Source organism: Arachis hypogaea, chromosome 16, assembly GCF_003086295.3.
Source record: "Arachis hypogaea cultivar Tifrunner chromosome 16, arahy.Tifrunner.gnm2.J5K5, whole genome shotgun sequence".
NCBI lineage: Eukaryota > Viridiplantae > Streptophyta > Magnoliopsida > Fabales > Fabaceae > Arachis > Arachis hypogaea.
This window is the reverse complement of record NC_092051.1, coordinates 112321909-112338977: the sequence shown is the minus strand read 5'-3', so window position 1 is coordinate 112338977 and position 17069 is coordinate 112321909. Positions and strand designations below refer to the sequence as shown.

The 17069-nt window shown below is 45.1% G+C and overlaps 3 protein-coding genes across 3 annotated transcripts; 1 reads left to right on the top strand and 2 right to left on the bottom strand.

The window, feature by feature from the left end:
* Positions 1–3754: 3754 nt before the first annotated feature.
* LOC140180181 (uncharacterized) lies at positions 3755–8461 on the bottom strand. The gene is made up of 4 exons (XM_072220607.1): positions 6856–8461; positions 6281–6729; positions 5036–5875; positions 3755–4873 (listed from the first exon to the last, which is right to left on the bottom strand). Exons 1-4 carry the CDS (start codon positions 8459–8461, stop codon positions 3755–3757), a joined length of 4014 nt encoding a protein of 1337 aa, XP_072076708.1.
* A 2102-nt stretch (positions 8462–10563) lies between these two features.
* Positions 10564–14458, top strand: LOC112754659 (E3 ubiquitin-protein ligase At1g12760). The gene is made up of 4 exons (XM_025802360.3): positions 10564–11350; positions 12558–12677; positions 12907–13201; positions 13789–14458. Exons 1-4 carry the CDS (start codon positions 10914–10916, stop codon positions 13948–13950), a joined length of 1014 nt encoding a protein of 337 aa, XP_025658145.1. The 5' UTR covers positions 10564–10913; the 3' UTR covers positions 13951–14458.
* Positions 14459–15888: 1430 nt separating this feature from the next.
* LOC112754660 (large ribosomal subunit protein cL37) lies at positions 15889–16824 on the bottom strand. The gene is made up of 2 exons (XM_025802361.3): positions 16521–16824; positions 15889–16399 (listed from the first exon to the last, which is right to left on the bottom strand). Exons 1-2 carry the CDS (start codon positions 16597–16599, stop codon positions 16044–16046), a joined length of 435 nt encoding a protein of 144 aa, XP_025658146.1. The 5' UTR covers positions 16600–16824; the 3' UTR covers positions 15889–16043.
* Between the last annotated feature and the right edge of the window lie 245 nt (positions 16825–17069).

Here is a 17069-nt window from a genome sequence, read left to right as displayed (position 1 = left end):
TTCGCGTGAGAGGGGGGTGCCACCTGCAAAGACACTCCGACGCTCTTGTCAGTAAGGTGTGCAGGCGGAAAGGGTGATAGAGTATATGACGTACCTCTGGGGAAGAGTAAATCTTCCCCTTATATATTGTCAGAGGTGGGCCCTGTGAAGGCAGGCCCACTATTCCCGAGACGTTTCCTTCACAGCTAAGGGTAGCTGTTACGGACGCGTGTCCGGGTCGGTGACGGAGCGCCCTGCCCCCCGACCGTTCGGGTCGGGTGGAGCTCGGGTCGGCCCAAGCCAGCAGAAGGTTTGGACCGGGCCGTAACAGTGCCCCCACGCGCCAGTGGTAGCCGTGAGGACTATTGGTGGCTCGTTTGTCTTCTTTCTCCACACGTCGTCAGATCGGCCGCTCGTGGGGGGAACGTGCCCCCTGCGCGCGTGTCTTTTGGTTACTAAGGTAACCGCTCATCGCTTCGTTCTCCGTGTTGAGCATTGAATGCTCATAATGGGTTGGGAAACCCCGCATGCAAAGACCATTTTGCCCCCAGTCTTTCGCGCTTCCTGGGAGGCAGTTTTAAATAGTTTATCTCCCACTTTTCTTCTTTTTTACGCTCTTGCCTCTCCCATTTCCTTGCTATCTCCTTCTTCTTCTCTCAGAAGTTCCAGAGTGTCGCTGCAATTTCTACGAACATCTTCCTCTTGTCCTTCTAGTTTTTAACAAAATCCAGGTAATCCTCGGACCTTCCTTTTCTTCGTTCTGGCATTGTATGCTTGTTGTTTGTGTATGTTTGTTTTTGCTGCCTTATTTGGGTTTTGTTGCTACATGGCTTTCTGATGATAGGTAGAGTATTAGGGGAGGGGTACCATTCCAGGATAGATTTTTAGGTGGCTTGCTTGGTTCATACTTGATTTTAACTGTTCAGTAGGACGAATCATAGCTTCTGGGTATTTTCTGGGCTCCCGATCTCGTAGACTAACGGAATGGTACCCCGCTGTAGGTATGCCTCGTGTCGTCTCCCGGGCTTCCCCTTCCGCGGCGAGCTATGATCCGTACGCTTGGGTAACCTCGGATGTAAAGGATTCGCCAAACCAGATGGATCTGGCGGAGTTGACGGAGTTCCGGCAGGCCGGGTACTTGTGCGGGGGAACAGACGAAGAGGCCAATTATGAGACCTTCGTGCCTGCCCCCCATGAGCGATTGCACGAGGTCAATCTTCATTCTCCCCGAATTGCCAACTGGATTTGGTTTTACAAATCCATGTTCACCCAGGTTGGGGTTCGCATTCCATTTTCCGAATTCCAGATGTCGCTCTTGAATCGGATATCCGTGTCTCCATCACAGCTCCATCCGAACAGTTGGGCTTCCATCCGCTGTTTTGAGATGGTTTGCGAGTATCTCAAGCTGTCGGTGTCGGTGGATGTCTTCCTTTTCTTCTTCAACCTTACCAACCCTTCCAAACAAGGGAAGGCGAGGAAAGGGTTCCTTTCTTTCTGGTCTGCCCAGGGTAGGAGAATATTTGGTCTGTTCGAGGACTCCTACCATGGGTTTAAAGATAAGTTTTTCAAAGTCCGTCCCGTTAGAGGTCGCCATCCCTTTTGGTTATCCTTGGAGGGGGAGCGCCTCATCCCCACTTACTGGAGCTTTGGGGCAAGGTAACATATAAGAGAATGTCCTCGGTAGATAAGCAAATAGCCGATGTGCTATTCGCTATTTTTGAAAAGAACCCTGTAAATCCTCATCTCCTTATGGGTGAACGGGAGGCCGCCAGGAGCTATATCCGTGAGTCGTCTTGTTTTCTATTTTTGTGTTGTTTATTATTGTTTGCTTTACACGATCTAACGGCTGATGTGTTTGTTTGTTGCAGTGGAAATGTCTGCTACAGTGACGGGTCTCGAGAACCTGATGAAGGCCTTCTTCGAAGAAAGCGATGACGAGAAAGCTGAGGAAAAGGATGCCGGGAAATCGGTTGGACCTTCTGGGGAGAAGGAGGACCAGACTGAGCCCCCTCCCCAGGATACCGATATGTCCGGTGTGAACCCAGAGGGGGCGCAAGCTTCTTCTCCTCCCGAGATCATCGTTGGCGGGCATTCGCCCTCTGCTCCTCAGGTAGATGACGATGTGGAACTCATCCACACCCCTAAGAGGCGGAGGGCGTCTTCGAGCCCGGAGGGGGCTCTTACCATCATGGAGAGGAATTTCGATGCAACAACTTTTATTGACTCGCAGCTGATCCCTGGGACAGAGGAGCATTTCCATGGGACCGACCTAGCCGGGCAGGCGAGATGGATGTATCGGACTTTGCTCTGGGGGGCCGTGATAGCTCGAAAGACTGAGTTCGAGTTGTCGGGAATGCAAGCCCTCCGGAGGAAGCTCGAGTCTTCTGTCAAAGCAAACAATGACTTCAAGGCGCAGGTTGAGCTGCTCCAGAGTCAGTTGTCTGAGATGGGGGAGAAGCTCAAGGCATCCGAGGAAAAGACGACATCTGCTGAGGAGAAATTGAAGGCTTCCGACGAGACGGTGGCCTGTTTAGCTGAGCGAGAGATGACCTTGGAGAGCCAGCTGAACGCTGCCCAGGGGCGTGTGGCAGCCTTGGAAAAGGAGCGGGACCAAGCTGTGTCGTCAGCTAAAGCCGCTAGGGTCGAGGTCGAGGAGCTCAGGAAGAAGCTGAAAGCGACCAAAGAGCAAGGGAAGAATGCGATTTCTATGACTGAGGACGCCCTGAAGGCTCAAGTGAAGATCGTGGCACCAGACTTTGACACCTCGGCTATTGGGGTCTTCAAAATGATCCAAGACGGCAAGATTGTCGACATGCCTAGGAAGTGACTTCTTATAACTTAAACATTTTGATGTAGATTTGTTGAACGTTTGTTGCGTGTTTTGTAATTTGATACTCCGTAACATTTATGTTAGGTTAGTCGTTTGGCCGAGTGGCCGTTACTATCTTTCGCCTTGCTCGTCGTATTATTTTTGTTACCGCCTTTTCGTGGTGGGCTTATTGCTTGTGCCCGTTTTGTCGTTTTTACGTTGGTAACGATTCGGACCGATTTGGTCATGTTGTCGCCGTGTTAATTATGGCTATGGTCCATTTGGCTCTCGGGGTGATCACTCCCGGGCTGCCGTTTTAGGACGCAATCGTGTGAAACGCGTATTGGGAAGCAACAGGTAAGTAGGAGAATGTTTTGACAAGTGAGAATTAATCATCAGCTAGGCAAGCTTGTTAATATGGCAAGTATTCAATAAGAGTAAATAGCTAAAAAGTGACTAAAAATTAACATGTGAACAGAGTAAGCATACATAAGTCCGTTAGGCCTCCTAGTCGGTTTACCCGAGTCAGGAGTAGAACCTTCTCAGGTTACCTACATTCCATGTTCTAGGAATTTCTTTGCTGTCAAGTCTCTCGAGCTTGTAGGCACCCTTGCCAAGCACCTCTCTAATTCTGTAGGGACCTTCCCAATTTGCCGCCAGCTTTCCTTCCCCAGGAGTCGGCAGACCGACGTCGTTGCGTCGCAGGACGAGGTCTCTTTCCCCAAAATCCCTCCTGAGGACTCTAGCGTTGTAGCCCAGGGTTATTCTTTGTTTCAATGCTGTTTCTGACAAATGGGCCATCTCCCTCGTCTCCTCAACCAGGTCCTTTTCTACCGCTTCGTCCACACCTGCGAGCAGAAGCCGCGGTTTCGGTTCGCCGATTTCGATGGGTATCACGGCGTCGACCCCGTACGTTAGGCGAAAAGGGGTTTCCCCCGTAACGCTTTGCTCGGTTGTTCGGTAGGATCACAGGACCGAAGCGAGCTCGTCGGCCCATGCGCCTTTCTTGTTGTCTAGGCGTTTCTTGAGGCCAAGTAAGATGACCTTGTTTGCGGACTCTACCTGTCCGTTCGTCTGGGGGTGTTCAACTGAGGAAAATTTTTGCTTTACCCCTAGGCCGGTGAGGAACTCCGTGAATTTCTTGTCAGTGAATTGTGTTCCATTATCCGAGATGACGACCTCCGGGATGCCGAACCGGGTTATCACCTGTCTCCACATGAACTTCCTGCAGTTAGAGGAAGATATGCTGGCCAGCGGCTCAGCCTCTATCCATTTGGTGTTGTAATCGATGGCCACTATAAGATATTTGACCTGTCCTGGGCCAACCGGGAAGGGTCCTAGAAGGTCGACTCCCCATTGAGCGAAAGGTCGTGTAGTCGTCAGAAGGCTCAGCTCGGAGGCCGGCGCCTTGTGGAAATTGGCGTTTTGTTGACACTTTACGCACTTTCTAACGAATTCCCTGGAGTCCTTCATCATTGATGGCCAGTAGTATCCAGCTCGGATGAGCTTCCTCGCTAGGGCTTTGCCCCCGATATGGTGGCCGCAACATCCCTCGTGGACTTCTCTAAGTACGTAGTCCGTCTGGTCGGGGTGCAAGCACTTCAATAGGGGCTGGCTGAGCCCCTTTCTGAACAGTTGCCCTTGTATGATTGCATATCTGGCCGCCTCCCTTCTCAATGTTTTGGCCGCCTTCTCATCGTCAGGCAACTTGCCGAATTCCAGGAAGTTTATGATGGGGTCCAACCACGAGGGGCTTGACTCCGTCAGATGGAGGGCGATCGTTGGCTCCTTCACCATGCCCTGGATGAGAGACCGGTTACCCGCTCCTGGCTTCGTGCTCGCTAGTTTGGACAGGTGGTCCGCCCGTGTGTTCCTTTCTCTTGGGACGTGTTGGATCGTGACCTCTTGGAACTGACTTGTCATTTCTTTAACCTTTTCCAAGTATTTTTGCAGGAGAGGGTCCCGGGCTTGATAGCTTCCGTTTACTTGGGAGGTGACGACCTGTGAGTCACTGCATACTTCGATCTTCGTTGCTCCGACTTCCCGAGCTAGTATTAGTCCGCTTAGGAGAGCTTCATATTCCGCCTGATTGTTCGACACAGGGAACTCGAACTTGGTCGATTACTCGTAGATGACTCCTGTCGGGCTTTCTAAGATGACCCCGGCTCCCCCGAACGTTTGGTTGGAGGCCCCGTCCACGTGGAGCCTCCACCGTGTGCCCGTTTCCTCGGGGGGATCACCCGTGACCTCAACCAAGAAGTCTGCCATTGCTTGGGCCTTGATTGCGTGCCGGGGCTCATACTGCAAGTCATATTGGGAGAGCTCGATGGCCCAGGTCATCATCCTACCAGCTAAATCAGGTTTTTGGAGTACTTGGCGAATTGCCTGGTCCGTCCTCATGACTATACGGTGACCCTGGAAGTATTGCCTTAACCTTCGGGAGGAAGTTAGGAGTGTCAACGCCAGTTTTTTCAGTTTGTTGTACCTCAGCTCGGCTCCTTGTAGAGCCCTACTCACGAAGTAGATCGGCTGCTGAGCTTTCCCTTCTTCTCTTACAAGCACCGCTGCAAGTGCTTCCTCTGTTACTGCCAGGTAGAGGTAGAGTGATTCTCCGGCCTTGGGCTTCCCGAGCACCGGAGGCGCTGCTAGGATCTCCTTGAAGTGGTTGAATGCCTCCTCGCACGCCGGGATCCATTCGAATGCTATTCTCTTTTTCATCAGATTGAAGAAGGGCAGGGCTTTTGCTGCCGATGCACCGAGGAAACGGGATAATGCCGTCAGTCTCCCCGCCAATCGTTGGACATCTTTGATACAACCCGGGCTCTTCATCTGGAGAATCGCTTGGCACTTCTCGGGGTTGGCTTCTACTCCTCTTTGGGTGATCATGAATCCCAGGAACTTTTCGGCCTCCATGGCAAAGGCGCATTTGAGCGGGTTAAGCCTCATGCTGTGTTGCCGGAGGGACGCAAATACGCCCCCCAGGTCGCTCAGGAGATCGTCTGGTCGTGTGGTTTTTGCGAGGATGTCGTCCACGTAGACTTCCACTGTCTTGCCTATAAGCTCACTGAATATCTTGTTCATCAATCTCTGGTATGTGGCGCCAGCATTTTTCAGACCAAGTGGCATTACTTTGTAGCAATAGGTCCCTCCTGGCGTTATGAACGCCGTTTTTTCCTCGTCGGGTCGGTGCATCGGTATCTGGTTGTACCCAGAATAGGCGTCCATGAAGCTCAGATACCGGTACCCCGCCGCTGCGTCGACGAGTGCGTCAATGTTGGGCAGGGGGTAGCAGTCCTTAGGACATGCCTTATTGAGGTCAGAGTAGTCTACACACATTCTCCACCTCCCATTGTGTTTCTTCACCAAAACTACGTTCGACAGCCAGGTCGAGTAGTCCAATTCCCGGATGAACCCTGCTTCAAGGAGGCTGGCCGCCTGCCTGGCCACCTCCTCTGCCCTTTCCTGTGACATCTTTCTCTTCCTCTGGGCCACTGGCTTGGCTTCTGGTTTGACGGCCAGATGGTGTGACAGGAGCTGGGGATCTATCCCTAGCATGTCGGCTGGCGTCCAAGCGAAGAGGTCGGCATTGGCTCTGATCATCTCCATCAGAGGCTCCTTTAATTCATGGGGAAGGTTTCTGTTTATGAACATGAACTTCTCGTCCCCATCACCAACCCTAAATTTTTCCAAATCCCCTTCTGGCTCAGGTCTGGGCTTATCTTCTATTCTGGCGTCCAGGTCGGCGAGGAAAACTCCTGAAGCTTCTTTGGACTTTTTCCTGAGAGAGAGGGTGGCGTGGTCGCAGGCGACCGCCGTTTCCAAGTCTCCTCTGATGGATCCTACGGATCTGTCATCAGCAACAAACTTCATCACGAGCAGCTTCGTACTAATGGCAGCCCCCAGGTCGTTGATGGTTTTCCTCCCCGAGATAATGTTGTAAGCTGTGGAATCTCGTAAGATTACAAAATCGGCCATCACAGTCCTTCGCCTTTGCCCTTGCCCCACGGAGGTCGGGAGCGAGATGATTCCATCCGGCTTGATGAAGTGGTCTCCCAATCCTACCACACCGTGCTGGTGGGTCGCCAGATCAGCATCTCGTAGTCCCAGGACATCAAAAACGTTTTGAAACATGATGTTCGAGTCTGCCCCCGTATCCACCAGGATCCGCTTGACGAGGCCGGTTCCGACCCTGGCCGTGATGACCATGGGGGGACTTTCCGGCATCTCGTCGAACCATTGGTCTTCGGGACCGAAGGGGATGGATGGGAGTCCCCGGGAGCTTCTGGCAGACGAGGAGGAGACCGCGAGGACCTTGGCATCTTTTTTCTGTGCCGATTTCGACCTTGGGGCAGAGTTTCTCGCTGTTACTACGTTCACCACCGTGAGACCGTGGTCGTCCCCCTCTGGTTCTCGGCGTTGTCTTGCCGCCCGGGAGCTGTCCTCGCCTTCGTGATCCCGATTGCGTCTCCTCGGCTCCCTTATAAGATGGGAGAAGTCGGCAAGTTTTCCATCCCTGATTGCCTGCTCCAGGGCGTCTTTTAGGTCGAAGCAGTCTTGGGTTTTGTGTCCGTATCCCTTATGATATTCGTAGTAGAGGCTCTTGTCTCCCCCCGTCCTGCCCTTCAGAGGTCGGAGTTTCTTCAGTATCCCCTTCTCTGCTATCTGTTGGTAGACTTCCGTGATCGGTGCCGTGAGGGGGGTGTAATTGGTGAATTTCCCGACTCGGGAGAATGGCTTCGAGGCTTTGCTTGGGCCGCCGTCCCTGGCGTGTTCCCTGGCGTGTTCCCTTGGTTTTTCTCTGCCTTCGTAGTGCCGGGCTTGGTTGTAGGCGGGCTGCCGTTTATTGGCAGCCACGACCCGGCTTACTTCCTCGTCGTTGATATATTCCTTAGCCACGCACTGGATCTCCTGCATTGTCCAGACTGGCTTTGTAGTAAGGTGCTTCCTGAAGTCCTCATTCAGGAGCCCATTCGTCAAGCATAAACTCGCCACTGAGTCCGTCAAACCGTCAATTTTCAAGCACTCGTCGTTGAAACGGTCCAAGTATTTCCTGGTCGGCTCCCTGGCTTTTTGGGTCACCCCTAGCAAATTGATCGGGTGCTTGGCTTTGGCGATTCTGGTTGTGAATTGAGCCAGGAGGGCATGGCTGATATCGGAGAATTGGGTCACCGAGTCCTGCGGGAGGTTATTGAACCACCGTATTGCAGATCCCGCCAGAGTGACCGGGAAAGTGCGGCACCTTACCTCATCTCCTACTCCTTTTAAGTTCATCCTGGCCTCGAAGGCCGTTAGATGCTCCAAGGGGTCCTGCGTTCCATCATACCTCATGTCCGTCGGCTTGTCAAAATGTTTTGGCAGCCGGACCTCGAGTATGGAACGGTGGAATGGGGTGGCCCCAATTATCACGTGTCCTCGGGTGTTCGTTCTCCCATCGTCGTTCTCCCGACGAGCGTCTTCGTCCTCTCGGTTTGTGGTACGCCGCCCTTCGCGCCTGGCGTAAATGACGGGGTCATGGCGCCTTCTCGCGCGCCCTCTTTCCTCGGTGCTTTCTGATTCGCCTTGAGGGCTAGGTGTGCGCCGGGAGCGGCTCCTGGAGAGATAGCGTGAGTGACTCTGTTCCGGGGTGCGCTGGTCGCGTTCTCTGTCCGCCAATCGGCGCTCTAAGTCTTGCATTCTATGGCGTAGCTCTTGCACTATTCTGGCGTGGTTGTCGCCAGTCCCCCGAAAGGGCGTCTCTCATGCGCCTGGGTTGCGTCCCTCAGGGGGATCTTGGATGTTGTCGGGTTCCCGTCCCGGCGGCATCGCCTCCGGGTACGGCCTCGCGGCTTGCCTCCGTTTCGACTAGCACGAAGTCCATGGACGAGTCCCCACAGACGGCGCCAATGTTCGGTAGGTCGTTTGCTGAATGGTTCGGGTTGTGATTCGGGATGATGGTAGGGGCTCGTCAAGTCGTGGACTGCCGGTCAGCGGTACGCAAGGTCCCGAGTACTTCGCGTGAGAGGGGGTGCCACCTGCAAAGACATTCCGACGCTCTTGTCAGTAAGGTGTGCAGGCGAAAAGGGTGATAGAGTATATGACGTACCTCTGGAGAAGAGTAAATCTTCCCCTTATATATTGTCAGAGGTGGGCCCTGTGAAGGCAGGCCCACTATTCCCGAGACGTTTCCTTCACAGCTAAGAGTGAGCTGTTACGGACGCGTGTCCGGGTCGGTGACGGAGCGTCCTGCCCCCGACCGTTCGGGTCGGATGGAGCTCGGGTCGGCCCAAGCTAGCGGAAGGTTTGGACCGGACCGTAACAATATGTATATATATCATAATAATATGGTATAATAAAAGAAATTAAGAATTGCATGTAGAATCTCAAATTTTAATGAGATATACCTGAGATCTCCAGTAAAACATGAATAATTTAACTCCAAAATAGAGACTTATATGACTAAAATAAAGATAGAAATTAAAATTTTAGTAACATTTATTTTTAAAAAATATTTTCATTCGACTTTTAATTTCTAAATCTATTCCTCAGTGTAAGGTAGAGGTAAACACTTGGAGCAAATTTGAAAAGCTTTGACACTATTGACTTTAGCTCCGCTTTTATTTGTTCAGTGATGAGAGAGAGAGAAATCAGCCCATGTAAAATTTTCTATTTTTAAGTAAAATATAAGAATATACAAAAAAAAATATCAATAATAAAATATGAAAAGAATAAAAATAATATATTTAAAAAAAAAAAGGTAAATTATGAAAAAAAATATATTAAAAAAATTACAGTGTTATGATTGAAAAATTTTAATATTATTTTTGTTTTTGATAACTTTTAATTAGTCGAAATTTTTTCATATTATCTTTAAAAAATTTCGTGTTATTTTTTTAATAAATTCTATACCATTCAACCTCTATCTTTTTTTTTTCTTTATCATTGTTATTATATTCTTCTTTTTCATCTTTTGTCTTTTTGTATTTTTTTTTTGTTTTCACCCTCTTAAAAAAATCAAATAAAAAAGATAAAAAAACATAAAAAAATACTACAATAATACAAAAAAAAAGAAGAGAAATAAAAGAAAAGATAGCAACAACAATAGCAAAAAATGACAAAAAAAAATGAAAAATAAATATGAAAGAAGAAAAAAAGTGTGTAATTTATATACATTTTATGAGAATAATTTTTGTTAAGTTTATGTCAATTTGATTGACAAAACTATTTGAATATATAGCACAACTCAATTAATACATAATTCATAATTTATTATGTGTAAGAGATGATAAAAAAAGAGCCAATAAGTTATAGTTCAAATGGCATAATTTTTTCATATTAAATTAAGAGGTTATGAGTTCGAGTCTCCTATCTTTGGTTAAAAAAAAATAATAAAAGAGTATGGTCTCAGACCGACTTGGCTTGTCCAGACTTAAATTATTAAGTCAGACTCAATTTATGAAATAACTTATTCGACTTGTTAGGTTGATTTAAGTCTGTCATGATATATAAATACATTATTTTATTATAATTTTATATTAAAAATATAATAGTGATAATTTAAACTTATATAATCTATTTTATTTAAAATTTTTATTCATTTGACTATTTATTTTTTTAATTATATATATATATATATATATATATATATTAAAATATATTTATTATCTTTAATTTTACTTGATTATTTATTTATTTTATATTATTTTTTTTTAAATCATCAAGATTTTTAACAAGTTTTAAATTACTAAAATTAGGCCAAATTTATCAACAATTTAGACTTAATATTGAGGCCAAGTTGAGGACAACAAATCTTATTATAAGCGTAGTCCTGTTTTCCTTCCTAATTCCGTGGTAGTGTAGTGAAATTAATTAGAATAAGAAAACCGTCGTAGTCAGGATGCGACATCGTTTAACCCGCTTCGTGTAAAGTGCTACCACCAACAACACCACCACACAACGCACGCCCTCGCTGAAATTCTGTTTGTGCCTTCACCAGAATCATCACCCCCCTTTACTACTCTTTTAACTCATTACTCTCTAGTTTCCACCATCACCACCCACTCCTTTCTAGTACTAACGCTTTTCCTTCTTTTTCTATTCAAACTCTCTCCACAAACACAAACGCACCCTCACCCTTTCTCTCTCTAACATGGACCACCAGTACCGCCACGTCATCAGTGCCGGAGCCAGCGATCCCATGCTCCGGACCTCCACTCTACGCACCACCACCTTCTCCTTCCCCCTAGCTCGCTACACCACCCGCCTCATCGCAGCCGACCGCCGCCGCATGCTCCTCGCCGACTGCGCTGACCGCCGATCCGACGACGGCCTCGACGCTTCCGACGATGACGATGGCGGAGGATGCGCGTACTCCAGGCCCGTCCTCGTGTTGGACTTGGTGTGGAACCTGGCTTTCGTCGTCGTGGCTGCCGGCGTGCTCCTCTCCACGCTCCGGGAGCGGCCAGCGACGCCGCTGAGGCTGTGGCTCTGTGGCTACGCGTTCGAGTGCGTGCTCCATATTTGCTTCGTGTTCTTCGAGTATCGCAGGAGAATCGGGGATCCTTCGCTGTCTCAGAGTCCGTACAGGTAACTCTATTGAATTGATAGATACTAAGATTAGGTTTTTATTTTTCTGGCTATGGTGAAATTTTTAGTTAATTGATATTTAATTATTTACTCAGTTATTTTTCAATGGATTTTTTAAATTTAAAAAAAAAAGAGAGAGAGAAAAATCCTGGTTAGATATTAAAGTTTGAATCTTTGGCTGCATGTTAGAGGAAGCTGATATTTCTTAAACGAGAGGGGATAGGGTGGATGATTAAGGAGAATATTTTAACCTTTAATTTGTGTGTGATGATTATCATTTTAGTGATCACTGAGAGTTATGTCTTGGTTTTATTTAGAAATTCTAGGTATTCAATCTCCTCTACTACGCAGTTTATACTTTATTGGCCTTGAATTCAAATGTGCTATCAGGTCGTGCAATTTTGTTATTTAAACTATTAATTGGTCTAAAAATGACACAGTAACCATTTTTTTAAGCTGATGATGAATTTGAAAGTACACAGTTAGTTATTCCGTTTTGCATGGATTAACATATTTGTAACTGGCTTAAACAGTATAATAGGTTAGCTTATTTTGTTAAAGTTCGTTTTTTCTAGTCACACTTTATACCAAAGCTTACTACTTGAACGCATAGTCTGTTAATCTTCAATTCAGTAATCGATTATGTATAATGTATGTACTATGATGAGGAGGTGCTCTGTGGTGTTGTTAGCCATTAGACATTTGATGACATACGATAGTTATGATGAGGATTTAGATCAAAGTATCAGTTGAATTGCAATCATGTATCTAAGTCAGAGCAATGCCACCAGGGTATCGTTATATTAGCGAGGTTTAATGTTTAGTCATATCTACGATGGTAGTTACCTACTAGAATTGCATAATTATTGTGTATTTAAAGGGCTGACTGTCCATGAAGCTTACTTCTGTTTTAACTGTCATTGCAAAATTCTGGAAAAAGAATGAGATGTTGAGTGCTTATTTTAATGTGGATTGTTTGTAAGAATGAAAATGTGGATAGCTCTTGCAAGGTTTCTTTTCTGTAGAATACCCTCATCACCTTCACCAGTTTACATTGTCTTATTTATGTGTTGGGGACTGATGTTCAAAGTGTTATATGGGAAGAAGAATGGTTTTCTATATCCATGTGTGCAGTATGCTTGCCTTTCTATTCCTTTACACTGGCAGATAATTGAATTTGCATTCTACTGTTATTTATTGCTTTCAGCATCCTGAAGAGGTTAGAGCCGGTGAACACTCTGGCATCATCTGTCTGGTGGGTGTTTGGATTTTATTGGATTGTTGTGGGCGGCCAAGCACTACTGGAAGATTCTCCGCAACTTTACTGGTAAGAATAGTTTGAATGTAGACATGATTTATAACAAAACAATATAGCGGATCCTAATTCATATAGTCAACTTCGTTTAATTGGACAAGGTTTAGTTGTATATTTATCACTACTCTAAAAAGTCTGTTCTTTGTTGCTTCATCTTCTAACATAGGTTGATTAGTGTCATCCTTACATAATTTATTGGAAGCTTGGAATACTCAATGGTGTATTTATCACATTGTTGCAGGTTAACAGTGGTGTTTCTAGCCTTTGATGTATTTTTTATTATCTTTTGCATTGGGATGGCATGTATAATTTTCTTTGCCCTCTTTTGCCTTATCCCAATAATAGCATTAGCTTATGCTATAAGAATCAGGGAAGGTGCATCAGAAGAGGATATTAGGTCACTTCCTAAGTATAGGTTTGGCCAATCAAATTTGTTAGTGTTGGTTGATGACAAGAAGAAGCAAATTGTAAAAGCAGAATCGGATTCATACAATGAAAATCATATCAGTGAACTTTTTCTCGAACCAGATGATTCTGTGAGTACATCTTTTCAGATCTCTCATTCAGTCATTCTCTAGTGTTAATATCATTTTATAATCTTATTAGTTGTAACTATGTCCCTTCATGTCAAATTTCTTCCCTTTGGGCAACCTTATTTACTTTGTTATGTCATTTTGGTATCTTTTCTGATATATCCTTTGTTACCCATTTCCATTCCATGATTCTTTGTCTGGTGGATTTGGCTTGTCCATGCTTTAGTTATTCAAAAGAAACTGAGCTTTAGTTGTATCAATTTTTACTTGACAAACTGTTGAAATCTATACTTGGATTGGTCTGGTTTTAAACATGGCTTGTCAAAATTATATAATGCGATGATGTTCTTTTGCTACCCTAACTGTTCATTGATCGTTATTTTGGCCCTAGATAGGTGTTATTTTATCCTTGATTTGTACCTAATATGATTGTGATTATCACTGATTTATTATTCAATCTCACAGTGTTATACTGTTTCTTCTGGGTTTATTTTAAACCCCCTGAAAATTGCTTATTATGTTTTGTTACTTCACATAGTTACAAATCACATGATGACCAGAGAACTAAACTTCTACTGATAATATTGTAGGAATGCTGCATCTGCCTATCCCCCTATGTTGATGGAGCAGAACTGTATCGCCTCCCCTGTACCCATCATTTCCACTGTGGATGCATCAGCCGCTGGCTCCGGACAAAAGCAACTTGCCCGCTCTGCAAATTCAATATCCTTAGAGGCGATACGTTAGTCTAACTCCTTGAAAATAAAAGATTGGAGGAGAAACATAGGTTGCATTATCAGCCGAAAAAGAGCATGATCCGAGGAGAACCAAAGCATTTGCTAATCCACTGACAAGTAGGTGACAAAAAAAAAAAAAAAAAAAACAAATAATAAAGAAAAAGAAAGGAAGAGGACGCGTACTTCCTCTCCCATAAAGCTGCCTTCATCTTCTGAGCATAATTTCCTTAGTTCATAGTGGGGTTTGTATATATTGTAAGCCATGTAGAGTGTTCCCCATTACCATGACCACCCCATCATATGATTTGTGCCTTTAAGTTCCTATAATAACATTTTCTGTATAGCAATGCTTCTTGTGTTGAGTAATTTGGCAACAGTAATTTGTCATTTAGGGTTTTGGAGGGGGGAAAGGGAAACATGAACTTTTAGAGTAAATGAAAACTTGGGATTTTGGAGTACACTATTGGATGTACTAAACACATCTATTTGATTGTGAACAAAGCAAAGGATCTTTTAGGATTAACGCGATCATTACATGATTTTCTGCTGCAGATAAGTTTTGCCGGATGATTGAAGGATGGTTATTTTCTCATCCCTTGATATACTGGTAACATTTAGAAAGGAGCATCTAAAAGCCATGTCTTAGGTGTCTCAGCAGTGCATTTCCGTTATCAGTGAAAACTCTCGAAGAGCAGTCATTGAACTTAACAATAGGAGATAACGAGTTAAGCCTCATTTTGATTCTTGAGATTGGCGAGTTGCACTACTGATTTGGTTCCTAACTTTTCAATTGCTACAATTTGGTTCTAGGCGAGTTGCATTCAATTGCTACAATTTGGTTCTCCAGATACAAAAAAGTGCACCATTTTAGTCCCTCCTCAATGTCGTTAGTGAGATAGCTCAAGTCTTATTATGTTGGACATGTTGAAACGACGTTGTACACGTTTTGGCGCTAAAAGAGCACTAAATGATGTCATTTCAGGGTTTGAACAATACTAAAAGGGATGAATATAACGTTTTAGTATTGTTCAAATGCTCAAACGACATTTAGTGCCTTCTTTAATGCCAAAAGGCATACAACGTCGTTTTAATATGTCTAACGTGACAAGACTTGAGCTACGTCACTAACGGTGTTGAATTCCAACAACGGAAGATACACGAGGGACTAAATTAATGCATTTTTTTTAATTTAAGGGACCAAATTGTAACAATTGGAAAGTCAGAGACTAAATCAGTACAACTTGCCAATTTCAGAGACTAAATCAGTACAACTTGCTAATTTGAGAGACCAAAGCGGAGTTTAACTCGAGATAACATACCGAGTGATTGTTGAACAACTCGCTAGAGGCGGCTCCTAAAGCAACAAGCAGTCTTCAGGGGGGAATGGATCCTCTCCAGTGAGAAAAAAACTGGATGGTATCCAGTATTCAATCTAACCATTCATCGTTCTCTCTCTCTTATTTATTTCTGGTCCCACTCATAGAATCAAAGGTGATAGATCACACTGTATTCTATCAATTGTTAAAAAAACTGGAGAGAATTCTTTTCCTCTTCAGGGCATACAAACAATGCCAAATTATGAAATTTTCTGATGTTTTATATTCATAATATTAGCGCATTTCTCGAATGCCATTCATTCTTCCTCACTTCTAATATCAAAGCATAAAAATCTTTCTCATTTCACACCAGTGATACCCAAACTATTCTCCGATAAATGATAGAATTTGATCCTTATTTCTTTCAATGACTTGTTTTCTTTGCTACAAATGCAAACAGCCTATATAAAAAACACTGCAAAATGGGATGAATTTAACACAAATACACCACCATTTATCACATAAACACACATGATAGCACCACACCACCCCATTCCGAATGAAACACCCTATTTCCTACAACCAACAGGCAACAGGTGAGTGCTCTGCAACGTTAAGCTATAAAAAGCAATCTCGGTTAACAAAAACTCTTTTAAATAACACATAACAACAAATGCCAGAACTACAAAATACAATTATAATGAGAATCAGGTTCAGATTCAGATTCAGGACTAAAAAACCTGCAAAAAAGCACAATTGTATGCATTACATAGTGCTTCTTCTTCTTCTTCTTCAGACATTCTTCAACTTCTTCATCTTGGAAGGTGGCCATCTACCCTTCTTCCTCAGCCTCCGCTTCCTGACGAGCCGCTTCCTCCTCAACCTTATCTTCTTCGCCATCTTCATCCTCAGCCTCTGCTCTTCCTTCTCCTTCAGCTTCGATTCCAGGGGAAGCTTATCCACAGCGGCGCTCTCTTTCTTCTCTCCCTCCGGTGGAGGAGGGGACCCCCCTTCGGCAGGAGAAGCACCATCGGCGGCTGCCGCAGCCACCACCATGCTCCTCCTCTTAGAGGGTGTTGTTCGAATTGGAACAAAGTTCAAACACTTGGTGGGCACACCAACAGGGGGCTTAAGTTGCACTCTGAAAACTGAGCACAGAAAAATATCACAGGCATTATTAACAAATGTTTTCGGAGAAATTAATAATAGAAAGAAAAAATTGGAACATTTGGAGAAATTAAGGAAAAGTGGGGGAAGAGGGTGACTTACCAGGAGTGACGAGGGAAGAAGAGGGAATGGGTGAATGGAGAGAGGGGAGGGTGAGGGAATTGAAGCACAGAAGTGCCATTATTTTTATGGTTTTCCTTTTGGAGTGTGGAATTTGTTTCAGAAATTTGTATAGTGTTGTTGGTGCGGGGCAAAGAAGGATTGGAGTTGGGTTGCGGATAAGGCCACATAGACATGGTCCTCCTCTCGCTCACCAAGTCACCCTTTCTCCCTTGCTTTGGTAACTAACTATTTGTCTACCAATCTTGTCCCTGACCATTTCCATGAATGACGACGGGCTTCTCACGAAAAAATACTTTCTCTCATTTTTTGTCTTCTATTTTTGGAGGTAAGCATCAAAGTAGTCTCTGAAATTACCCTCGAGGCTCAAAGTAATCCCTGAACTTAAAAATTTGTCGAGATCGTCCCTGAAGTTGATCTCCGGTACTCATGGTGGTCCTTCCGGTGAATTTCGTCCAGCTGGCAACCGGAAAGCTGACCTGGTGTCGTTGGTGACACGTTAGCAGCGCAACGGCTAGCTGACGTGGCGCA

Bases quoted from the DNA above. Each gene is read 5' to 3' on its own strand.
- LOC140180181 (XM_072220607.1), bottom strand. From the start codon at position 8,461: ATGCAAGACTTAGAGCGCCGATTGGCGGACAGAGAACGCGACCAGCGC. The intron at 6,730-6,855 runs GTGTGGTAGGAT...GAGATTCCACAG, and splicing joins TCTGGCGACCCACCAGCACG to CTTACAACATTATCTCGGGG. The intron at 4,874-5,035 runs GTCACGGGTGAT...TCGAACAATCAG, and splicing joins TGGCAGACTTCTTGGTTGAG to GCGGAATATGAAGCTCTCCT.
- LOC112754659 (XM_025802360.3), top strand. From the start codon at position 10,914: ATGGACCACCAGTACCGCCACGTCATCAGTGCCGGAGCCAGCGATCCC. The intron at 11,351-12,557 runs GTAACTCTATTG...TATTGCTTTCAG, and splicing joins CTGTCTCAGAGTCCGTACAG to CATCCTGAAGAGGTTAGAGC. The intron at 12,678-12,906 runs GTAAGAATAGTT...ACATTGTTGCAG, and splicing joins GATTCTCCGCAACTTTACTG to GTTAACAGTGGTGTTTCTAG.
- LOC112754660 (XM_025802361.3), bottom strand. From the start codon at position 16,599: ATGGCACTTCTGTGCTTCAATTCCCTCACCCTCCCCTCTCTCCATTCA. The intron at 16,400-16,520 runs GTAAGTCACCCT...TTCTGTGCTCAG, and splicing joins TTCTTCCCTCGTCACTCCTG to TTTTCAGAGTGCAACTTAAG.